Here is a 24442-nt window from a genome sequence, read left to right as displayed (position 1 = left end):
ACTCCGGATCTGCTTAGGGAGGAACTGTAAGAGGCCTGTTTGCTCTGCTCCTGCTGGCGGCTGGTTCCCCCCACCTTCAGCTCTGGACACCAGGGCTTTCCCCCCACTCTCCACTCCAGGTCACCCCCAGTGTGTGTGCACCTTCTTTCTACCCCAAGCTGGTCCCAAATGTGGAGGGATTGCTCCCCAACTTCCCTTGCCCTGGCTTAGCACAGGTCCCTGTCTGGCCCAACACCCACAAACCACTTTCCTGTGTAGGAACTGTACTACACATCATGAAGTATCACAACAGGAAGCAATCTCAGAGACCATCTGAGTTAACTATCCATCTTACCAGTGGGGAAACTGAGGCTTCATGAGGTTGTCAGCCTCACCCAAGGCCTTGAAGCTCCTCCTGAGTAACATGGCACCAGTTCCCCTTCAGTTGCTAAGTCTCCAATCCTGCCTCTGAATTACTTCTGAATTCCATGGCCACATCCAGGCCACCCAGCCCCCCATCAGCCCCAGGACTCCTTCCTGCTAGAACCCTCCCCTGGCTCCCCAGTGCCCACAGGACTGAGGCCAATCAGCTTAGCCTGTAAGACCCTTTGACCCACCCTGGTCCTCACTTCCTTGTCCAGCCACCTCTCCCCTATGAGGGGAGCCACAACTATGATGCCCACACCCTACTATCCCACATGAACTAAGCACTGTCACCTCCAGGTCTTTGCTCAAGTTGTGCCTTCTGTGGAATGCACCCCTCCCCCAGCCTTACCTGATAGAAATCCACCTTGCATGCAAGGCCTTTCTGGGGTCCTTTCTCCTACTGAGCTATCATCATGCTGGGCTGTCTTCTCACCTGGATTCTGGAGTCCGGGAAAACCGGAAGATCCAGTGCACACTGTGCCCCCAGCACCCATTGCAGGGCCTGGCAGAGAGCAGGTGCTCCACAGACGTGCCCTGTATAAAAGAGACTCTGGCTTGGAGATGGCACGGTCCTTCCCCCAAAGGGGCTCACTCTTTGCTGATGGGACTCCATCCCCCTCTCCAGGCAGCCTGACTAGGAAGGAAACTGCACAGGTTGGAGGACCTGCTTTCCTCTCCCTGCCCACGTTCAATTTCCAGGATTTTCCACCGTGGAGGTTGGTGGGAGGGGCAGAGAGAAGGAGAGAACTGGGGAAAGGGAGAGGCAACTAAGAAGCCTGTTCCAAGAAGGAAGAAGGCCAAGGAACCCGACAGACCCCAGGTACGGCAACAGAGGCAGAGGGCACAGACCTGCTGCCTGGCTGCCCTCCCCCCACCACACACCCCATGTGAAGTGTGGGGCTCATAGCTGCCTTCTCTTCTGCCCTAATTAGCAGCTGCCCCCCCACCATTGTCCCAGGCCAGCGCCCCAGCCAAGGCCTCCTTTGTGCTCCCAGATTCCTGGGTGCAAGGTGGCCTCATTAGTGCCGGGAGACCGCCCCATCTCCAGGGAGCAGGCAGACAGACAAGGGGGGTACCAGGGGCACAGTGATGGCACTCCCGCTTCTGAGAGCCTTGGCGGCCATTCTTTGGGCCCAACCTGGAGACGGTCCCCCTGCAGGAGGCTAATCTTAGATTTGCCTTTGTCTGGCCCCAGAGAGGACGCAAGTACCCGCCTGTCCCCCACCACCTCAGAGCACTATAAACCCCAGGCCCTTGATCGGGGGTCACAGTCAACGGCCTCAAAGTTCCTGGCTATTCCGACCACTGCAGACAACACCCTTCCTGGCTACCCCACTCTGAGCTCCAGACGCCATGAACCCTCCCTCTACAAAGGTAAAGCCCCAGGGATAGAAGGGGTGACTCATCCTACCAGCCAGGCAATGGAAATGCTTGCTCAAGGGGCTGGAAAGAAAGCTGAGGTGTCTCTGCCCTTGGTCTTTTCCCATGTGGGATCCGAGGCAGGAGACTGATGGGGTGAAGCCTCCGCGGAGAGCCTGGGGTAGCACTAGATCCATGGCCTTCTCCTGAGAGCTCATGCATCAGGCGCGGTGCTTGCACCTGGTCTTTTGTGTCTTCCTCCTGCGGCCTGCGCTATAGGGATTAATACCCCTTTACAAGGGAGGAAGTTGTGGCCCCTAAGAGGTTTGGAAACAGGCCCGAAGCCACAGAGTGCAGTTTCCCCGGCAAGGGAGCAGGCAAACAAGACAATTTGGAACCTGCTAGCCCTTGACGTGCACGTGTTTGTCCGTGGAGAGTCTATACAGGGCCTCTGTTTCCCTGAGTGAACAAACTTCTGGTGCAAACACGCACCCGGTTTTCAGGCGCTTTAATGGGGGCACAAGGGACTAAGGGTCCCCAGAAAAGAGGGATTCACTCTGCCCAGGGGATCTCAAAACGCCTCCTGGAGGAGATGCTGTGCTGGGGCTTGAGAGATGAGCAGGTAAAGGAGCCAGAGAGGAGGCCTCCAGCAGAGGCAGCAGCGCGCAGAGGCAGCAGCGCGCAGAGGGCGGGGACCTAGCGGACTGAGAGGTGGGAGCGCAGGCGGCGGGGGCGGAGCCAGGTGGGCGGGGCCCGGGCCGGGGGGCTGCAGCCTGGCGCGGCCGGGGGAGCCCTAGCGTCTGGCCCGGTGTCTCCCTAGGTCCCCTGGGCCGCCGTGACTCTGCTGCTGCTCCTCTTGTTGCCGCCCGCGCTGCTGTCGCCCGGGGCGGCCGCGCAGCCCTTGCCCGACTGCTGCCGCCAGAAGACGTGCTCCTGCCGCCTCTACGAGCTGCTGCACGGCGCGGGCAACCACGCGGCCGGCATCCTCACGCTGGGCAAGCGGCGGCCCGGACCCCCGGGCCTCCAGGGCCGGCTGCAGCGCCTCCTGCAGGCCAGCGGCAACCATGCGGCCGGCATCCTGACCATGGGCCGCCGCGCAGGCGCAGAGCCAGCGCCGCGCCCCTGTCCCGGGCGCAGATGTCCCGTGGTGGCCGTCCCCTCTGCAGCGCCTGGAGGGCGGTCGGGAGTCTGAGCTGACGCTCGCGCCGCGTCCTGGCCCTGCCCTCTCCTCGCTGCCCGCCGGATGTCAGCCCCCGACAAAAGGTCAATAAAGACGAGTCTCTTGGTGTGGCTGGTCTCTGTTCTGCGTGGTCGCATTCCGTCCTGCAGGGGGCGGGAGAGTCGAACTATAAAGAGCTCGCGGCCTGAAAGCCTGGCTCTGGGGCACCTCCGCCCTGGCGTCTTCCAACTGGAAACACAGAGCAAGGAACTGTGTGAGGCCCCGTGGTACGGAGACAACCGCACAGGCGCATGGTCGGAGGGAAGAATGGGGGACAGACGTATCTCGCAATGCTCTAGTAACCATTCTGTATCTCGGCCTTTACAGACAGACAGGGAAGGGAAGGGAGGGAGAGCCAGGAAGGTTGCACCGAGGAGCGGAGTCTGGCTGGGAAGGGATAGGAGCTGAGCTTGCTGAAAAGGCCAAGAATATAAGGTTCAACAGGAGCTGCACGGTGGTTGACGTTTGTGGGGAGCGGTGAGGCGCTGGAAGGGAAGGAGACAGGATCCTGCAGCCTAGATTGTGAAAGCCCTCACAAATCATCAGGCTTTACCTTTCATTCTGTAGGTACGTGGAGTCAGGAGAAATTCTTAACCAGAGACGGGACAAGGTTTTCCTGCGTCTTTAGCCAAATGCACCCCTTACCCCCAAATATACGTTGGAGTCCTAACTCCCAGTACTTGGTACAGTGATCTTATGTAGAAATAGGGTCATTGTAGATGTAATTGAGATGAAGTCATTCTGGAGGAGAGTGGACCTCTAATCTGGTATGAGGAGTGTCTTTACAAAAAGGGGGAATTTGAATGCTCAGAAACGTACACAGGGAGAAACCACGTGAACATGAAGACAGAGGTGGGGTGATGCAACTATAAACCAAGGAACACCAAAGATTGCAACATACAGAAGCTAGAAGAGAGACATGGAACAGATTCTCCTTCACAGGGATCCCTGGGTGGCTCCGCTGTTTAGTGCCTGCCTTCTGCCCAGGGCGTGATCATGGAGTCCCAGGATCGAGTCCCACATCAGGCTCCCTGCATGGAGTCTGCTTCTCCCTCTGCCTGTGTCTCTGCCTCTCTCTCCCTCTCTCTCTCATGAATAAATAAATAAAATCTTAAAAAAAAAAAAAAAAAGATTCTCCTTCATAGCCTTCAGAAGGAACCATTCCTACCTTCTCTTGATCTTGGACTTCTAGCCCCCAGAACTGAGACAATAAATTTCTGTTGTTTAAACCAGTTCGTGGTCCTTTGTTATACTAGCCCTAGGAAACTCATATAACACCCAAAAGTAGAGACCCAGAAGGATGTGGCACTTTTAAGCAATCTAACAGCCCAGATAACGCCCAGTTCAGACTCTGGGGGTGAAGGTGAGGAGCTATTGGCCTGAGATGAGCACCAGCCTCTCTTCCCATTCTCACGGCTTTGTTCTGGGAAGCAGCCACACTAAGCCCCACATTCAGCTGCTCCTGTAATTTTCTGTGTTTGTAGTGAAAAAGTCCCATGTCTGGTTTCACCTCCGTCCTTCTTGTTGCTGCCCTGGTTTCCTCCTTGGGAGATAGAGATCAAAGACCACCAGTAAATACATCTTTGAGATTTGCAAACTGACTCTGCCCACCTTGAAGTTTTCTGGGCAGCTCGGATGGCTCAGCGGTTGAGCACCGCCTTTGGCCCAGGGCGTGACCCTGGAGACTCGGGATCAAGTCCTGCGTCAGGCTCCCTGCATGGAGCCTGCTTCTCCCTCTGCCTGTGTCTCTGCCTCTCTCTCTCTGTGTCTCTCATGAATAAATAGATAAAATATTAAAAAAATAAAAAAAGGAATTATCTTTCTTGTCCCAGCCTCTCTTCCCACTTGAATGGCAGCAGAGAAAAATAGGGTTCAATCAAGACTGTAGGAAGAGAGAGACAATTGCTCTCCAACACACTTAGGGTGTCCCCCAAACATGCATGATGCTATTAGGTTCTCACCACCCCATGAGTTGAAAATTATTAGCTCCATTTTACAGATAAGGAAAAAGAGGCTTGAAGAGGCTAAGTCACACATTCAGTGAGTAGCAGCAGAGTCGGGATTCTACCCCATGGACTCCAAAGCTCTTTTCATCCATCTGGCTGCACTCAGAGGCCGACCTCGCCTCTAGGAGAACTACTCAAAGCGAGGCACGAGTGAGGGTTAAGCCATTCTAGAAATTGAAATCCAGCCTTCCTATTGATCCTCCACCGGCAAAACTAGTCTCTTTAACCGATGCTGTCACACGCTCCAGCGCAGGACACCGGGGTGCTGCGAAATATCCTAACTCCAGCAGGCGGCACTGTGAACCAAACACCATTCCCAGCGTGGGCGGCGCGCGGGGAAACCCGCGGGGCGGAGCCACAAGGAGTCGCCGGGGGAAGCACGCGTGGGGGCGTGGCCAGCCGGGAAGAGGGCGTGTCTGTCACCCAAGCCCCGCCCTGCCTCTTGGGTCTCTGCTCCAGGTGGGCGTGTCCCGAATTCTCTCTGGGAGAGACACGCGTGGGCCGCTCCCCCCTGGGAGGAGAGCCGCGGAGAAGGGTGAGGGTGTCGCTGGCGGCCCCTCCCCGTGCGGGCCACGTGGCGGGTGCGGGCCGAGCCCGGGGGAAAGAACTTGGCCCGCGGGGAGGTGGGGGGACCGAGGCGGCGCCAAGCTGAGCAGAGAGCTGCGGGGTTCAGAGCAGAGAGGCAGCGGCGGCGGCAGCGCCGAGAGGAGGGGAGGAGGCAGGCGGGCGCATGGGGCGCCCCGGCCCCGCCGGTAGCGCGCCCCCTCCTGCCCCGCCGCGCTGAACGCCCCCCAGCGCCGAGCCTCGAACCCCAGCCCTGAGGCCATGCCGGTCATGAAGGGGTTGCTGGCCCCGCAAAACACCTTTCTGGACACCATCGCCACCCGCTTCGACGGCACGCGTGAGTGGGGCGAGGCTGGGGCTGGGTGTTCGAGCGGGGGCCAGGTCCGCTTGGGCGCTGGCGCGGGTCCGCTAGACGTGGGGAGACCCGAGGCGGGGAGAGTGGAGTTGACGGTCTAGGAACTCCCGAAGCCGCGGGAAAGGAACAGGACTGGAGTGCACTGTGAAGGGAGGCGGGGAAAGGGCCAAGAGTGCGGGGGGCCAGGGTTGGGGGTGTGACTGGAGTCAGAAAAGGTTCTTGGTGCCGCAAAACGGAGGAGAGGCCTTGGCAGCCGCCTGCTCCCAGGCAGAGCTCTGCTGGGGGCGTGTGTGTGGGTATCCGAGACGCAGAGGTGGGACGAAGTGGTCAGGCGCTCTGGAGTCTACTTCCAGAAGGCTCCAGGATCTCCTTCCCCCAGAAGAAAAAAAAAAGAAAAAAGAAAGAAAGAGAAAAGATCAGATTTCAGCAGCACCTAGCTTGGATTAAGGTCATGCGCCCCCAAATCTTGGCTCTCCTCTGTCTGAGGGAGGTGAGGCAGGCGGAGGAGGGGTGGTCCGTGTGACGGAGGGAACTCTGCTCGCCCACCCCCAGTTTGGATTCCAGGTTCAGCACCTTGGACAGCCACATTCCTCCTTCCCTGCCTATTCTCCCGCCTTTCCCTTTTCCTACTTTGGAGCAGAGACATCTCCCCCTGGCCCCTTTGGGTACCCTGGGCCGTATCTGGAAGGTGGGGGGAGCGACACCCGCGGGCGGAAACCAAGCCGCCGGGGCCCTAGCCGCCTCCCCACTCTCCCCCAACAGACACCTCCCTTGTTTCCATAGCTCCCATCACCGGGGCAACGGGCCCTGGGATGGAAGAAGGAGGCTGCTGCCCAGGGCCCAGAGCCTCCCAGGCACCTTCAGTCCCCATCTGCCTGTCTACCCCCCAGACACTCACCCCTCTTAGCACCTGGCACTGGTTGTGTCTCAGGCCCCTTCCCTCAGCTGAGACTCTGCCCCCGGATGGCCCACAGAACCCTCCTGTGGCCTCCACCCACTGGAGCCAGATGGAGCCAGCTCAGGTTCTGCTCCTGGTGTTGCTGGATTTAAAAAAACAGCCCAGTGCTCTCAGAGTTTGAGCACTGGGACAGACCCTCTGAAATTACCTAAAGAGATGCTAAAAAGAAGACCTTCCTTGGAAGGCAGAGAATGAGGACACTAACTCATCACTGTCTCCCTCCCCCAACCAAGGAGATTTATGAGTTTGGATCATCTCTGTCTTTTGGTTTCCTATCAATAAAATGGGTGTGATATCACCGAAATCTCTGCCCTGGCTACTCTCTAATAGGATGACAGGATAGCAGCTCTGCATGCATTTTGAAAGCTGTGGGAATGTAGGGGAATCCTTTTACCTTCTCAGTGTAGTGCTTAGTATGTATCAGGATTTGTTCTCCCCAGGCAACTCATGTAACTTTCACAACAACCATGTGAGGAAGATATATTACCCCCCACTTTTGCAGATAAGAAAGCTGAAGCACAAGAGTTCATTAGCTTGCCCAAGGTTACCCATCAGAAAATGGCACAGGTGTCTCACTGGAGCCCATGTCCTTACTATATAGCTGCTCTGTAATAGTTCACCAGCTTGAAGGCAGGAGGAAAGATCATCTTCAACACCCAGTGATCCCCATCTCAATTCCAGGCCACACTTAAGTCCCTGTCCTTTTGCTCTAGCTCTTCTTACTCTCATTTCAGAATATCCAGAAGGGGATCCAGGAATCACATGGAAGCCTAGGAAGTTTCTGGCTCTGTGACCTCTGACCACAGCTTGGGGGAGGTACTGCCCACCTTGAAGCTAGGCTCTTCTCCTGGCCTTGACCTAACCTTGACTTCTTCTTCCCACAGACAGCAACTTCCTGCTGGCCAATGCACAGGGCCCACGGGGCTTTCCCATTGTCTACTGCTCTGACGGATTCTGCGAGCTCACGGGCTACGGCCGCACAGAGGTCATGCAGAAGACCTGCAGCTGCCGTTTCCTCTACGGTCCAGAGACCAGTGAGCCAGCCCTGCAGAGGCTGCACAAGGCCCTGGAAGGCCATCAGGAGCACCGGGCTGAAATCTGCTTCTACCGAAAGGATGGTAGGGGGTCTGGCCCGCCCTGCAGCCCTGCCCAGATCCTGGACCTTACCCAGAGTCCACTTGGCATGGTGGAAGCCTGGGTACTGGTCCCCACACCACCACAAGCTGACTATATGACACTGAGTGCATCCCTGATTCTCTCTAGGCCTTGGTTCTCCCATCCAGAAGGGAAGGAGTCAGTTGACATAATCTCTGGGGTTCTTTCCATCTCTAAACCTTTGCCAAGCCCTTTGACCATGCCCAGGAACCTGGGGTGATGAAGGGGAAAGAGGTGCCTTGCAAAGGGCTGCTCACCCTCCCCTTCCATCCCTCCACATCTACAGGCTCGGCCTTTTGGTGCCTCTTGGACATGATGCCCATCAAGAATGAGATGGGAGAAGTCGTGCTTTTCCTCTTTTCCTTCAAGGACATCACTCAGAGTGGAGGCCCAGGACTTGGGTCCCCAGGAGGCCATGGGGACAGTAATCATGGTAACTGCAGGTGTTGGGAGGAGGCATGAATGGTCAGAGGTCCTTGCAAGGTCATACAAGACTTTTTCCTACCCAGCCTCCTAGGATGTGCCCCCACTTACCTCTGCACGCTTCTTTCCAACAGAAAACTCCCTTGGTAGGAGGGGAGCCAGCTCGAGACTTCGATCTGCCCGGAGGCAGAGCCGTACTGTCTTACACCGGCTGACTGGCCACTTTGGCCGCCGGCGCCAGGGAGGCATGAAAACCAATAATGTGAGTCCTATCTCTACCCCAATATCTCCCAGCTGTGATTCTAAGGCGCCCTTGCTAATATCTCCCTCCAGTGGCTTATTCCTCCGACCATCCATTTCTCATGTACGACTCTCTGCTGTGTCCCATGTGTCCTCACATTTTCCAACCCCATCTCCCTTTCTTCCCTATGATTGACATCATTCTACTCTGATGATGTCATAAGGGCAGGGATCTAGCAGCAACTATATCACTTACATCTGAATGATAAGGTTACCTCATAGGAGTGAAATCATAAGCTGTGGTTCTAGGGAGAAGGCTTCCATTGGGGTTTTGGTTCTAGCCCCAGGACCCTGATAAAGCCACAGGATTGATTCTCCAACCCTCTGTGTAGTTTGTGGGGGCTACAGGGAATGGGGTGCACTGTGCCAGTGTCCCCTCATCTCTGGGATATCCCCATCCCCTACAGGGATCCCAGACTCCAAGCGAAACTTGAAGAAGTTAGCGACCCCTCAAGCTAAGGCATGTGCCTGATTTGTCATAATCTCCTTCTCAAGCAGGGTTAAGGTCAAGCCTTATAAATACCCCACACAGGGGTCCATGGGTGGTTCAGTGGATTAGGTGTCTGCCTTTGCCTCAGGTCATGATCCCAGGGTGCTGGGATTGAGCCCCACATTGGGTTCCCTGCTCAGTGGAGAGTCTGCTTCTCCCTCTCCCTCTGCTCCTCCCCACTGCTCATGCTCATTCTCTCTCAAATAAATAAATAAAATCTTTAAAAATAAATAAATACCCCCACACAAAATATGATTTCTCAAAAGGGGACCTGAGCAGTAAGTTGGCAGAGGAAGGTAGTGTCAGGCGCCAGCCCCTGAACCCCTCTCCTGCACCTTCTATCTCCTCACGTGGTCATGCCTGCAGTGCCCACTCCCCTCCTCCCCATCCTGTGCCTCTCCCTTCTTGAAGCCTTGCCTCCCCTTTCCCTTAAATGTCCCCAACCGCCACCCCTCTCCCCCTAGAACGTGTTTGAGCCAAAGCCATCAGTGCCCGAGTACAAGGTGGCCTCCGTGGGGGGGTCCCGCTGCCTCCTCCTCCACTACAGCGTCCCCAAGGCCGTGTGGGACGGCCTCATCCTCCTTGCCACCTTCTACGTTGCGGTCACCGTCCCCTACAATGTCTGCTTCTTGGGCGATGATGATACCCCCATCACTTCGCGACACACCCTTGTCAGCGACATCGCCGTGGAGATGCTCTTCATCCTGGGTCAGACCCTCTGCCCCACATATCCTGGTGGGTGGGCTGGGGGGGACCCATGCATCCAAGCTTCGCTCCATCCTAGGCTTACAGGCCCCAGGCATTCAGAGCCCAATCATTTCTAAAGGGTCTTTGAGTCCTAATGGTCCATGCACCCTGACCCCTGACCCCTGACCCCTTCAGCCTTCAGCCTTTAGACCACTCCTCCCTAAAGAGTGGCCAGAAGCCTAGTCTGTCTTCCCCATTTCTGCCTCCAACTCCATTCTGGGTCTCAGGCTTGTTCTCAGCTTACTTAGTTTGTTGGCCCTATAACCTGAATTTCTGGGCCAAAGCCCCCTATTAACAGCCTCTTGCATTCCCAGATATCATCCTGAACTTCCGCACCACCTATGTGTCCCAGTCCGGCCAGGTGGTCTCTGCTCCTCGTTCCATTGGCCTTCACTACCTGGCCACCTGGTTCTTTGTTGACCTTATTGCTGCTCTACCTTTTGACCTGCTTTATGTCTTCAACATCACCGTGGTGAGTGACCCCCATCCCACCCTGCAGCCCAGTCTCCCAAATTTAGCACAGCATCTCCCACTAAGAGACCAACCCCAACCCAGACTCAGCCCTTCCCATCCATCCATCTGCAAGTAGTTGTCAGGCACCTGCTGTGGGCAGAGCCCTGAGCTAGCTGCTCAGAAGGAGCTGGGAGGGTCTGTGCTCTGGGGAGCTCAGCTCACAATCACTGAGGGAAGCTGAGACAAATGAAAAGCTAACTAGGGCTACCAAGGCGGCGTTGGTCTGATGCCAAATGAGTGGTACTTTTCACATTTTTATTTAACAAACAACCGATGAGCATTTAGCTGTCTGCAAAGCACTGTGTGGAGCATGGTCACTGTGGAGAAAAGGGACAAGGATTCAGCCTCCAGGCAGCTAAGCTGGTGAGGGGGCAGGACTGTTGGAGGGGACAGCAGGAACGGAAGAGGTGAATGGAGAGGAAGATGGGGCCCAGGTATTGTTGGGGGCTGGGCATGGAGCTAGCCTGCCTTGGAGTTCCAGGCAGGAAAGTGGGCATGTGTGAAAATGATCTGAAATCTAGCCAGCACCTGGGAGGCCAAAGCACCCCAGCTGGGAAAAAGGCCCCGAAGGGTCTGGGAAGGATTTCTGCAGGGAGAGAGAGCAGAGCTAGACCCTAGACAGAGATTTGGCTGGCAGGAGATGGGGAGAGAGCATCTGGGGGGAGCATAGTAAGCCAAGACAAGGAGGCAGAGGCTGTGGGGTGGACTTGGAGGCAGAGAGCCAGGACCTGGGTCCTCCCAGCTCTCTGGAGAATGCCTGGAGGTGCCCTGAGTGGTCAGCTCTGCACCCAGCCAGCCGATAGTAGGTGTTCTCAAGTCCAGGGTGAGGAAGTCCCACCTTGTGTCCCCAGACTCCCTTGGCTGTTGGGTGGGGAGGTGGAGAGCAGTTTCCCTGTGCGCTCCTCTCTCTGCCACACTCAGCTATAGCAGGAAACCACCTACACGCAGCCGGATTTAACTAGCCGCCAACGGGCTGTGGGCCTCTTCTCCTGGCTGTGTACACGTGTGTGCACGCTCCCACACACGTGCATGTGTGTATGTCTGCCCTGAGGCTCCGGCCACTCTGAGCAGAGCTACCTATCCCTCCCTGTGAGTGCACTCTCCCAACCCATGCCCACCGGGCTGGTGTCAGTGGGCAGACAACTGTCCCTGGAGAGAGGAAGAGCTGCAGAGAGGCCCCTGTTCCTCCTCACAGGCAGTCCCCCTCCTCTGGTACCTTCAGGAGCACCTTCCATTTACTAAGTGTGTTCATGCACATCATCCCATAGGAGTCTCACAGTAACCTCTTGGGCAGATTCTCTTTTTCAGAGGTAGATGCAAAGGCTCAGAGAGGTGACACAGCTAACAGTGGCAGGCAGGAGATTGGAACCAGGTCTCCAGACTCCTTGTCTATTCCTCTTTCTACCATACTACCCTGCTTCCCCAGAATCCAAGCTCCCCCCCCCCAACCCCGAGTGGGTGATGTGGCGTGAGGAGAGATAAGGAGCAGTGCTGGGCCAGAAGGAGGCAGAGCAAGGATAGAGGATGAGTGGGCACTGGCAGAGCTGTGGACTTAAAGGATCCAGGCCTGGGACATTCTGGTCTAAGGAGAAGGAGAGGAGGGCACCAAGTGAGTGGGGCACAGGAGCAGATGACTATAGGCAAGCCCTGAAGGATTCAAGTTTGGAGGCAGAAGTTCTGGGAGTTGGGGGCAGATGTTAAGCCCTGGAGATGGTCCATGTGGGGAAAGCAGGGCCACCTCCTTTCCAGCTCCTTCACCTAAAATTAGAGAAAAGGACAGGAGGTGGCTCAGGAGCTATGTAGGGCCAAGGCTATGGGGGATGCTGCTGGAGGGCCTTTGTGCTAAGTTCACCAGGCGCTGCCCCAGGGCCCCCAGCCCTGGCTTCCAAGCTATACCCTCCCTTAGAGTACCTGCTCCTCATCTCTAAAATTTGAAGGACCAATTGAAGCATTAATGATCACAGTGAAAACAGTCATGGTGGTAATATTAGCTAACACTTACAGGATGCTTACTAGGTGCCACTAGCTCCATCAACCTCCAACCAGCCCCCACAAGGGCTAAGACCTCAAAGCCGAGGCTCCCTCTGTTCCTGGTCTCTTTCCCTCAACATTCCAGCATGCTGCTGTCATCAGCAGCTGACCCACCATGGGAACAGTTCCCAGGCCTCTTGCCTGTTCCCACTCTACCTTGCTGTGTCTTGAGGGATGGTCCCCTCATAGATGCTGTAATCACTGACACCAGCTCCTGTCCACAGCTGATTGTGCCTAGGACCGTGGGGGCTTCAAGCAGGGGCTAGAGATCATTCTGTATGTTCCCCTACCTCTGACCAGGACTTGCTTTTTCACCAGCCCACAGTGCTAGAGGCAGAACAGCACAAAATGGACTTAGGTAGCAACTCAAATGGAAGTCCCAGTTCCATTATTTCCTTGGGTGTGTGACCTTGAGCAAATCACTAGCTTCACTGAGCTTTAGTTTACTCATCTGCAAACTGGGAACAATGATGATAATTTGAACTGAAGGCATGAGTTTTTCATGAGGATGATAAGTGCTTCACCCAGTGCCTGACATATATAGCGAGTGCTTATATAAGTAAGCCAGGACGCATATAGTAAGTGTTAGCCTTTATTGGTTTTAGTATTATTCTCTCCCGGCTGCATTCCCTCGTCATTTTCTCAGGACAGCAGGACCATTTTTCCTGCTGCAGCTTCCCCTGTCTCTAGGGCATCTGGTGACAAGGCGCTGGGAGGGGCCTTGGGGGTTCCGAGGCGAGGCGGTGTGCCTGCTGACAGCCTCTCCCCCGCCACACTCCCTGCAGACTTCACTGGTGCACCTGCTGAAGACGGTGCGGCTGCTGCGGCTGCTGCGGCTGCTGCAGAAGCTGGAGCGGTACTCCCAGTGCAGCGCTGTGGTGCTCACGCTGCTCATGTCCGTCTTTGCACTCCTCGCCCACTGGATGGCCTGCATCTGGTACGTCATCGGGCGCCGGGAGATGGAGGCCAATGACCCGCTGCTTTGGGACATCGGTGAGCCACCGACCCCAGGCTTTCACTGACACCCATCCACCTGCCCTGTCCACACAGGCCCCCAAGCCCATGCCTCCCCTGGCACCACCCCCACCACCCCCACATTCTTCCCTCCATCCCACAGATGTGCATTGAGCTCCTTCCCCGTCAGGTGTGGGAGTACTGAGTGAAGATGAGGGTTCTGCCTTAGGTTGGCTGACCTCACAGCCTAGCAGGGGAGCAAGAACAGTGACAGGCAATCAGAACAGTACAGAAAACATTCTGATGGTGGGGAGGGTGTTTGGGGCAAAGGGAGCAGGACTCCTGCCTGGACCCTTTCCATGACCCTGCATTGCCCTCAAAACAAAGTCTGCACTCTGTCCACACCCTGCATAGCCCTGCAGCCTTCTCTCTTCCCACCTGGCTTCCCCTTCTCCCCTGCGCCCTGTGCTGCAGCCACATTGGCCTCCTGCCAGCGCCCAGGATGTACTGCTTTCTCACAATGGCCTTGAACATGTTTTCCTCTTGGGAATCCTCTCCCTTTTTGTCTTCCCTCCCCTTCTTCCCTTACGTGGCTTTTCTATTCCTTGCAATATCCACTAAAGTGCTCTGTCCTAAGGGAGTCCTTCAGGAACCATACCCCATTGCCCCTCAACTGGGTGGGCTCTCCCTAACCTATTATGGCTCCTGGGACACCCTATACTTCCCTTTTAGTAGCTCACTGACTACCTGCAAGGTATTTCATGTGTCTTTCCCCTCTAGACTTGTAGGTTCCACCAGGGTGGGGAGAATGTCTGGCTGGGTCAAGTGCCACCACGCTGTACAGAGGGGGTTGCTCAATAAACTACAAGAGAGTCAGAACCCGCCTCCCCCAAGAGTCAGCAGCTTAGCAGTTTAGCCTTGGTTTGCTGCAACTGTAACCAGTTCAGGGTGGGGAGTCCCAGGCCCAGGCTGCTCCTCACATTTCCTGTGCCTGCGGGTGCAAACCTCCCCTCGCCTCTGTAAATACTTGCCCAAGGTCAGGCGCGGCAGCTCGGGGAAAGCCAGCTCCCAGCCACCCCGGGCAGCTGCTCCTTGCCTCCCTCCACCCCCCAGGCTGGTTGCACGAACTGGGCAAGCGGCTGGAGGAGCCCTACGTCAATGGCTCGGCGGGCGGCCCGTCGCGGCGCAGCGCCTACATCGCTGCCCTCTACTTCACGCTGAGCAGCCTCACCAGCGTGGGCTTCGGCAACGTGTGCGCCAACACCGACGCGGAGAAGATCTTCTCCATCTGCACCATGCTCATAGGCGGTGAGGCCGGGCCTGCCAAGCCCCGGGGTGGCCCTGCTAAGCCCCGCGTGCAGATGGGGAAACGGGCTCAGAGAAGGCAAGATGTCCACCCACGTCCAGCCAGCCGTGCATTCATTCATAGCCGTTTCCTCGGCATCTACTACCTGCTGGCCCTGGGGGCATGCCACAAGAAAGGGCGTAGCCTGTCACGGAGGGGATGAGACACCCAAGCTCATGATCTAGTGGGGGGCGGGCAGGAGAGGAGCACCAGACCTGGCCCCTTCCTGCTGCCACCCCAGCCCACTGGCCCTCCTGGCCCTCCCTCCCCGGGACCCCGAGCCGCGGAGGGCAGGGAGGAGGCAGGGAGGGGGCCGACCCTCACGGGCTGCCCGCTGCCGCCGCTGCAGCGCTCATGCACGCCGTGGTGTTCGGGAACGTGACGGCCATCATCCAGCGCATGTACTCGCGCCGCTCGCTCTACCACAGCCGCATGAAGGACCTCAAGGACTTCATCCGGGTGCACCGCCTGCCGCGGCCGCTCAAGCAGCGCATGCTCGAGTCCTTCCAGACCACGTGGGCCGTCAACAGCGGCATCGACGCCAACGAGGTAGTGCGCTAGTGCGCGGGGCTCCCCGGGCCCGCCGCAGGGAAGGGGCGGCCGCCCACCCGGGTCTGGAGTGGAGGCAGCCGGGGGCCCAGGAGGCAAGGTGTGGCTCACGGGGGACGCGCACCCACCCAGATCCACATCCCATTCCCTTTGCGCTAGGACACGGGAGCTGAAAGGGAGCTCAGGCCTCAGCTAATGCCAACCTCCCCGCAGCTGGCATTTCCTGATCACTGGCTTTGGGCCAACCTCTGTGCTGGACACAGGGAGCTCAGAGACGATGACATTCAGCCCTTGTCCTCAGGGAGACACCAGTGGGGTGAGGCAGGTGGACAGGTAAACCATTAGGCAGTGAATAGGACTCTCCTTCAGGGCACCATGGTGCAATGAGGGGACATTGTGTCTGGGCCTAGAGGAGTCAGGCAGGTGGCACAGAAGAGGGAGCGTTGTGAAGGGCAAGAAGGAAATCAGCCTGCGACCAGAGGCCATTCCAGGCAGAATGAGCAATAGGAACACTGGTCAGGAAACGTTGACGCAAAAGAACGCGGTGAGTTCAGGGAACTGAAAGTCCTTCAGTGAGCCTTCAGGAACGGGTGTGTGAGTGCGGTGAAGGGAGGAGTGAGACAGTGCAGGAGACAGGGTCTGGGAGGTGGGCCAGCCCAGCTCATGGATGATCTCGAATTTAGATTTTATCCTGCAAAATTTAGGCTGGTGAGTGGTCTGGAGATGTTTCTGAGAGCAGGAGCCATGGGACCTGGTGATTAGCTGGTTGCAGGGGAGGAACTCAGAAAAAGTCCCAGGTTCCTGGTTTGGGCAAAGGGGTGTGATGGAGGCATCGCAGGAGGAAGGTTGGACTTCAGGATGAAAACGAAAGTCCATGGGCAGCCCGGGTGGCTCAGCGGTTTAGCGCCGCCTTCCGCCCAGGGCGTGATCCTGGAGACCCGGGATCGGGGTCCCACATCGGGCTCCCTGCATGGAGGCTGCTTCTCCCTCTGTCTGTGTCTCTGCCTCTCTCTCTCTCTCTGTGTCTCTCATGAATAAATGAATAAAATCTTAAAAAAAAGGAAGAAAGAAAGAAAGAAAGAAAGAAAGAAAGAAAGAAAGAAAGAAAGTCAGTCCAGGATTAGGCCATGTTGAAGGTGTGGTGCTTGTGGGAGATCCAGGTGGAGGCTGCTCCATAGGTAGATGAAAATACAGGTCTAGACCCATATGCAGGGCTCCAGGCTCCTCAGGAGTGGGGAATTCACAGAGTTGGTTGCCATGATGCAGGAAGAATGTAGCAAGTTAGAAGAGGAGCCTGGGGAGGAAATGAGGACAAAAGGAAGAGGTCAGCAAGTCAGATTGGCCTAGAGGCTCCGTACCATGAGGATGGATCTGTGAACATTAAGTTTGGTTCCTTGAAGGTCATTGGTAATGTTCAAGTCTAGTGTAACTCTGCATCTTTACAGATGAAGATACTGAGGTCCAGAGAGAGCAAATGGATTGTCCAAGGTCCACACAGATTTAGGGGCTGATTTTAGTTTCCTGATGCCTGGTTGAACGGCTGACCCACCAGGGCTGGTCCTTGTGTGGGATTGAGTAAATAGGACAACATGTGTGACCTCTGCATGTAGTCACGGGTGGTAGCCAGAGAGGAAGACTTATCTCTGCTCCAGAACTTGGGTTGGGAGGTCCACACACACAAGCAAAATTGAGGTTTGACATGCACAGTTCTTCCTGATGGTCAGAAATGGGTAACTTCAAAGCAAAAGGCCAGTTGGAGCTCTCCCCTTGGAGACAGCTCAGCACATTTGTAGAACTCAAGTAGCAGCTGTAGGGGGATGGCCAGAATGACCTATGCCCCTTATGCAGTTACTGCGTGACTTCCCAGACGAGCTGAGAGCTGACATCGCTATGCACCTGAACCGGGAGATCCTGCAGCTGCCGCTGTTCGGAGCGGCGAGCAGGGGCTGCCTGCGGGCCCTCTCCCTGCACATCAAGACCTCGTTCTGCGCTCCAGGCGAGTACCTGTTGCGCCGTGGGGACGCACTGCAGGCACATTACTACGTCTGCTCCGGCTCGCTTGAAGTGCTTCGAGACAACATGGTGCTGGCCATCCTGGGTGAGGATCCCACCACCATCTACTACCTACCCCAGAACCTTGCCCCAGAGGCCTTGGGTGTGGCCAGGAATCAAGGGACTGAGAAACCCCTGGTGGATATGTGGAATTCCTGCTGAGGAGTCCTCTTTCCTGGTCCCTTCACCCTACTATCATCCTCTTTCGTCCATACCCTTGGACTCTGCCCTAATCCCATTGGCCATCAACCCATCAACCCTTCCCCTGCCAATGACTCTCTCCCAACTCAATTGGTCCTTTTCCCACTGTATTGTCTTCCAATTCCACTGGCCCTTCCCATTGACCCTCAACTTCACTGACCTTTACCCTTTAACTGACCCGTCTGGCCATTCTTTACTGATCATCCAATTCCATTGATTATACTGAAATCCCCCATTGACTATCTTCCAGCTTCATCCATCATTCTCCACTGACTTTTTCCCAACTCTGTTGATTATTTCCACCAATCCTATTGACTGATCCATCTTCAACCACCCTTCAAACACACCTACCATCCATCAAATCCATTGACCACCTCCTGCTGATATCCTCTTGGTCCCTCTGCCCCACCTGACTGTCCCCATCCCTTGCCCACAGGGAAGGGGGACCTGATTGGGGCAGATATCCCTGAGCCGGGGCAGGAGCCTGGGTCAGGGGCAGGCCCAAGCTGCGTGCTGAAGACCAGCGCTGACGTGAAGGCACTGACCTACTGTGGCCTGCAGCAGCTGAGCAGCCGAGGGCTGGCTGAGGTCCTGAGGCTCTATCCTGAGTACGGGGCTGCCTTCCGGGCTGGCCTGCCCCGGGACCTCACCTTCAACCTGCGCCAGGGCTCTGACACCAATGTATGTAGACCCCCTATGGCCTGTCTCTCCTCCGAGGTCCCCTCCTTCAGAGCAGACCTCTCCCAGCCCAAGAGAGGGCCCCATGCATCTCCTTCCACCCTGAGAAAATTGTTTCTCAAGCCCAGGCACCCCCTTCCATTGTCCCTTCCATGCTTGCTTCGCATCTTCCACTCCCACCTGACCCTTCTCCATTGGCCATCACCCAACCCCATGGACCATCTCTCACCACTTCTACTTCCAACTCCTCTGACCCATCATCTCTTATTGGCCACTTCTCAGACTCACTCCAGACTCCTCAGAGGGCCCTCACTTTGGAAACAGTCTCCTTCATGTGCTCCTCTTCTGTCAAGTCCCTCTCTAAACTGGGCATCATCCCCTGGGTTTCCTCTTCTGCACTCACCAAATATTTCCTGAGCCCATTTTGGCTTAGGCTCTGGGCCCTTGTCTTTCGCTACTTTTCAGATTTACTTTGCTACTCAGACGTCTCTGAGTTGGAGTTGGAGGTATCTCTGACTCAACGCCACAGAAAAACCCCACATTCTCAAAGCCCACAGCACTGATGGGTAGGACTAGGAAGTGCTGCAGCAGGGGAGGGAGGAGGTGTGAGTCAGCTTGAACCCCTGTGTGTCCCCCGCAGGGCCTCGGCCGCTTTTCCCGGTCTCCTCGCCTCTCCCAGGTAACACTGCCTTCCTGGGGAGGGTTGAGGTTGCATGGGGGAGAGTCTGGGAGCTGGGGGGTAACTTTCCTTGGCTCCTTTGCTGTGGGGAGAAGGGAGGGAGTGAGGAGCAGCATCTGCCAGTGAAGGCTATTGCTTAATGAAGAGGCCTATTGTTCACTGTCCTGACATCAGCTGCCCTCTGCCCACAGCCCCGCTCGGAAAGCCTTGGCTCCTCCTCAGACAAGACCCTGCCATCCATCACGGAGGCTGAGACTGGGGTGGAGTCTGGGGGTGGTTCTAGGCCCCGCCGGCCCCTCCTGCTGCCCAACCTCAGCCCAGCACGACCCCGGGGCTCCCTGGTCAGCCTCTTGGGCGAGGAGCTGCCCCCATTCTCAGTCCTTGTCTCATCCCCTTCCCTGTCCCCATCCCCTTCCCCTGCCTTGGCTGGCCGGGGCCACAGCCCCTCGCCTCATGGCCCCCCCAGGGGCTCTGCTGCCTGGAAGCTCCCCCAGCTTCTCATTCCCCCACTGGGAACCTTTGGACCTCCGGACCTCAGTCCCCGGTGAGACGCCAGCCTCCCCTGCCTTCCCCATACCCCTGCTGGCTTCCAGAACCTTCTCTGGGCTCTGTCCCCAGCATTCCAACCAGTGCTCATCCAGTGCTCATCCTGTCTCTGCCCCATCTGCCCCTTTGCCTTTCCTGATCCACCACACTTGCAACCCCACCCCTCTTTGAACGCTACTCCTCCCCAGCTCCCTGGCACTGCTGCCCCCAGTCACCCTCTGCCTGCTCTGCTCTGGCCCTTGCCCTCTCCCCGTGGGACTGATGATCACTGCCCCCATCCCAGGATAGTGGATGGCATTGAGGACTCGGGCAACACAGCAGAGGCCCCTACATTCCGGTTCAGCAGGAGGCCTGAGCACCCTAGGCCCTGCTCACAGGCCCCTCCTTCAGGTAAGAGCCAGCCACAGACTTCACCTCCTGGTCACCCAATTCATATCCACCATACATCTATCCCTTCATCCATCCATTCCACACATAGTAAGGGCTGACCACATGCTGGGCTCTGTGCTGGGCGTACACAGTTAAACCAGACCTGGCCTACACCCTTAGTGAGCTCCCAGTGTAGTGTGGGACACAACTGTGTCCTCAGATAAATGATTCTAGAACAGGGTGTTGAGTACCATGACTGAGACAAGGACAAGACTCTAAGGTAGAAGAGGGCACCCATAACTCTCCTTCTTAGAGGAGGGGACACTTCTGGTGGGACTTAAAGTTTCGGTGGGAGTTTGAGGGGTGGCACAAGGCAGTTGTTGGAAGGCATGAAGGCAGGAGAGAAGAGCATATTGTGTTTAGGTGCTGAAGAGAAGCTTCTCTGTAAAGAGCTTGGGTGGGGGAGGGGGGAGGGGCTGGGGAGGTCAGCCAGCCTGAGGAGTCTGGGTTTCCCATGGTCCTGAGCCCAGAGCTCCCTCTCCCCTTGTTCTGTGCCTGCCCAGCCCAGGCTGTAGACTCCTGCTGCCCCGCACTCACCCTACCTCCCTTCCCCTCTGTTCTGTCTGCAGGGACCAGGTCCAGCCAGGAACTGGCCACTGAGGCTGAGGAGATGAAGGAGAAGGTCTGCAGGCTGAACCAGGAGGTAGGTTGGTGCTAGCTCTCCCCTCCCACCTTGGAAAATACTATCTTGGGAGATGTGCCTCTTAGAAGAGATGTGCCTCATAGAAGAGCCTTTCCGTGTTCAGAGCCAGAGTCCCGAGTTCACACTAGCTGGGTGACCTTGGGCAAGTTCCACAAAGACCCTGAATGTCCATTTCTTCATCTAAAAATAGGGAAAATAGGTTTTTGCCAGAGTTATTGAAGATAAGAGCACCTGCATGCCCGCCCTGCCCAGTCCGTGGCACACTGTAAGTACTCAGTGCTTCCACTGAGTGCTTCCACTCCTTCCCAGCTGCTTCAGGTCGTCCTGCCTGTAAAGAGAGCCTCTCTTCCCTCCACCACCTTGGGGTTCTCTCCTTTAGGGACCTGACCTACCAAGTCCTTTTACTTGCTCCAGCCCTGGGAAGCGGCTGCTCAGCAAATGTAGGAGGCAGAGGACAGGGAGGCAGAGAGGCTTTCAGCCCTGGGAGAGCTGGATCCTAATGTTTGAACCCTGGTCAGGAGGAGCCCAGATCTTGTATGGCAAGGCGCTGTGTTTGCCTCCTCCCCAGGGATGTCTGAGCCATCACCAGGGCACAGCCAGGCCCAACCCTTTGGGAGTGGGCCTTCCCTGGGTTCTGATAAACATCGGCTGCATCCCAGGAGGGCAGCCCCTGGGCTGGGCGCCCCTGGGGCTGGGGGCGGGTCCTGGCCCTGGTTGAGCCAGATGAAGGGCTAGTCCTGCTTCCGTCATAGTCCTAGGCTGGTGGTTCCCACACTTGGGCGTCCATTAAGATGCAGACTCCTAAGCCTCACCCAGTTTGGAATGTCTGGGGTGGGGCCCAGGAATCTGCATCTTGACAAGTTTTACAGTTGATTCTGTACTCCCTGAAATTTGCAAAACACTGAATAGACACACTTGAGCTTGTGTCCTGGGATCACCTGAGACTAACGCTGTGTCTGTTACCTTGAGCTTTGTGGCCTCTTTGAGAAGTCGGGGTGGAGGAGGTGGTTTGCAATAGCTGCTGTCCCAAATCCTTTTCATAGAGAGGCTGAATGTTTACATCTTGACAAAGATAACCCCTGCCCTGCCTTTTTCTCAAGGTGGCCGTGAACAGCAGTGGCTGGGAAGGAGTTTTGTAAACTGAAGGAGGGCGTGTGGTAGCCGGGAGGGAGGGGGGCGGTAAGTTGCACTTAGGAGAGTGGTGTGGTTGTGGCACCTGGGGAAAAATTTGTTATGTTTTCAACAGATCTCCCGTCTCAACCAGGAAGTGTCTCAACTGAGCCGGGAGCTTCGACATATCATGGGCCTGCTACAGGCCAGGCTGGGTCCCCCAGGCCACCCAGGAGCCTCGGCTCGGCCCCCAGACCCTCCTGGTCCCCAGCCAAGGGCTCCGTGCATCTCTCCCTGTCTATCTGGACCACTGCCTAGCCTCCAGGATACTACTCTCGCTGAGGTCCACTGCCCGGCCAGTGTGGGGACAGCAGAGATGGGGGCCACCCCCTCCAACCTGAGACCCTCCATGCTGTCCCCCTACCCCTCAGAGCCTGAGTCTCTGGGACCCTCCCCAGTGCCAGAGGCCTCACCTCCGACCCCACGCCTCATGCGGCAGAGCTTTCGGTCCAGGCCAGACACGTTCCACTGACCCTGGCCCTGGGCCCAGGCCTGTCTGGGGTGGGCACTGCTGTCTGCCCTCCAGGAAGGGGCTGGGCCCCTTGGCCTCCTGCCTTGGGTCAGCGGCCACCAGCTGGTCTGGTTGGCTCGGCATTCTCTGGACTTTTTTTTACAAAGCCTGGTCACTTCTGACCCTGTTCCCTTCTCTAAACCCTCCCCTGTCCTTCCCCTCTGTGAGGGGAGCCACCTGAGGCTGTGGAACCCAACAGGCATAAGACGGAATGCAGTGCGGATTAGGCCCGGCAGATGACATGTCCTGCTTTCTCCCCAGGACCTGGAGGCAGGTAGATATGGGGGAGCATTGGGAGCTGGGGGAGGGTCCCAGATCCAGCACAAGAAGTGAAGGCTGAGACAAGAGCAGGGAGGATCTTGGTGTCTAAGGCAAGAGGGACAGATTGCAGATCCCACTACAAGAGATAGCTTCATGGTATTGTGAGGCCTTCTGTCCTAGCCGCCCTGAGCCCTGCTGGAGACCATGGAAGCAATGTCACCTTGAGAGGGATAGGTTTGAGATGGCTGGCATCTGAGCAACCCAAGACTCCTTAGACCTCCCACCACCAGCCCAGGCTGGAAAGGTTCACTTCATTCCTCAGCCTACACAGGAAACCCCTAGATATGTATTCTTCAGTTCTCACAGCTTTTTCTTTTTCTTTTCTTTTCTTTTTTTTTTTTTCAAAATATGAATGATTGCCAGCACTAAAAATCAGGAGAGTTCACATAAATATCCAGATATTCCAGCTTCTCTAAAAAAATTTGAGGAGCTCTAGCAATCCTGGGCCATATTCCATGTGGCAATAATCAACTGGTATTGAGTGGCTACTGTCCTCTTGAGAGGTGGCCTCTTGAGACCATCTCCTGACACCTAGCTAGCTTTCCTCATTTGAATTTTTTGTCTGGTCTCTATAGGTATTTGGGTTTGTGGTTCCTGCCTTAGAGTGTCCTCCTAGGTTTCTCTGCTCCAGCGGGTGCTTTTTCTCCAGCAATGTCTATTTCTACCCCTGGGCCTGGGCCTGTCAACATCTCTGTTTCTGTCTTTCTGCAGGCTGTCATTGAAGATGGTCTCTTCTGCGGCCAGCAACATGAAACAGTCCCCACAGCACTCTCTATCCCTCCCCCTGCACCAGACCTCAGCCAAGCCTGTTCTTCCCACATCCAACATGGTCTCACTCAGGGCCCTGACTTCTCATAAACCCACCCTGGTCTCCAACTCTCCTTTACTACCCAACACCCAGGGCTCACTTTTGGATAGGAAATAAACGCTTTATTTTTGTAGTTGTTGGCTCTGGATGTTTCTGGGGGTTGATCTGAGAGCCCCAGGGCTTTGGAGGAGTCTACAGGGCAGTCACTCCCCACCACACCCCAGGGCCCTGTTGCTGTCTCTAGGAAGAAGGGCAAAGGCGCCAAGCAATCCACTTGGCACCGCATTCACGCCACCAGAGGCTCCAGGGATGAGGTAGAAACATTAATGAGTCACTGTGGGCCTGTTGTAACCCCTCCTCCTCCCATGCATCACAGCCACAGATTCAGATACAGTATGTGAGAGGGGCAGAGTCCTGGCTCAGGCCCACCTCCAGCCCTGGAAAGGTACCCCATGGGACTCCCCACTGATCCTGTATAACTGATCTGTACCTGTTGCAGGCTAGGTACAGCAGGGGTTGGGGAAAAAGCTTGTCACTAGCCAAGAACCTGTTAGGAATTCTACTCTGCCCTGTCTCCTTTGCTCTCCCAAGCCTCTCTTCCCTCTTAGCTTTCATTTCTCAGATGATCACTGAAGGGGTGCAGGGGTAGGGAGATGGGAGTTATGAATATTGTTAGAAAGAAGCACCCTGGTGACCAGATGGAACTAGGTGTGGGCAGTTTTATGGCAGGCTGTCCCAAACAGGTTGATTCTCCAGCTCAGGCTCCAAAATATGATTGGCGTTCACCCATGTCACAGGAGCAACGCCTACAGCTCTCTCTGGCCTGAGCTTTGATTGCATACAGGTTTTGAGTACTGTTCCAGGGAGTGGGACACAAAGGCAGAGGAGATACCGGTCTGTGTTGGGGGATGGGGGTGGGCGGAGACAAGAAGTGGTCCTAATCCACATTGAGGAAAGAAAAAAAAAGAAAAGAAAGAAAGGAAAGAAAGAAAGAAAGAAAGAAAGAAAGAAAGAAAGAAAGAAAGAAAGAA

The 24442-nt window shown here is 56.1% G+C and overlaps 2 protein-coding genes across 5 annotated transcripts; both read left to right on the top strand.

Moving 5' to 3' along the window:
- Positions 1-125: 125 nt before the first annotated feature.
- On the top strand, positions 126-3054 carry HCRT (hypocretin neuropeptide precursor). 2 transcript variants are annotated; one of them, XM_077853269.1, is made up of 3 exons: positions 126-1225; positions 1601-1779; positions 2585-3054. In XM_077853269.1, exons 2-3 carry the CDS (start codon positions 1759-1761, stop codon positions 2954-2956), a joined length of 393 nt encoding a protein of 130 aa, XP_077709395.1. In that variant the 5' UTR covers positions 126-1225; positions 1601-1758; the 3' UTR covers positions 2957-3054. The 2 variants fall into 2 exon arrangements, with proteins under 2 accessions (XP_077709395.1, XP_077709396.1); XM_077853270.1 differs by lacking the exon at positions 126-1225 and having other exon boundaries at positions 1236-1779.
- A 2408-nt stretch (positions 3055-5462) lies between these two features.
- Positions 5463-23544, top strand: KCNH4 (potassium voltage-gated channel subfamily H member 4). Of its 3 annotated transcripts, none has more exons than XM_077853264.1 (17): positions 5480-5890; positions 7751-7984; positions 8308-8454; positions 8579-8706; positions 9699-9942; positions 10296-10453; positions 13311-13518; positions 14593-14787; positions 15174-15373; positions 17222-17471; positions 18063-18307; positions 18945-18983; positions 19175-19527; positions 19813-19919; positions 20528-20601; positions 21848-22552; positions 23315-23544. In XM_077853264.1, the coding sequence occupies exons 1-16, from the start codon at positions 5815-5817 to the stop codon at positions 22241-22243; spliced, it is 3054 nt and encodes a 1017-aa protein (XP_077709390.1). In that variant the 5' UTR covers positions 5480-5814; the 3' UTR covers positions 22244-22552; positions 23315-23544. The 3 variants fall into 3 exon arrangements, with proteins under 3 accessions (XP_077709391.1, XP_077709390.1, XP_077709389.1); XM_077853263.1 differs by having other exon boundaries at positions 21848-22556; XM_077853265.1 differs by lacking the exons at positions 18063-18307; positions 19813-19919; positions 20528-20601; positions 21848-22552; positions 23315-23544 and having other exon boundaries at positions 5463-5890; positions 19175-19379.
- Positions 23545-24442: the final 898 nt, after the last annotated feature.

The sequence above is a fragment of the Canis aureus genome, chromosome 16, assembly GCF_053574225.1.
Source record: "Canis aureus isolate CA01 chromosome 16, VMU_Caureus_v.1.0, whole genome shotgun sequence".
In the NCBI taxonomy this organism is placed as follows: domain Eukaryota; kingdom Metazoa; phylum Chordata; class Mammalia; order Carnivora; family Canidae; genus Canis; species Canis aureus.
Note: the sequence above shows the minus strand (reverse complement) of the source record. Positions and strands in the feature narration are given on the sequence as shown.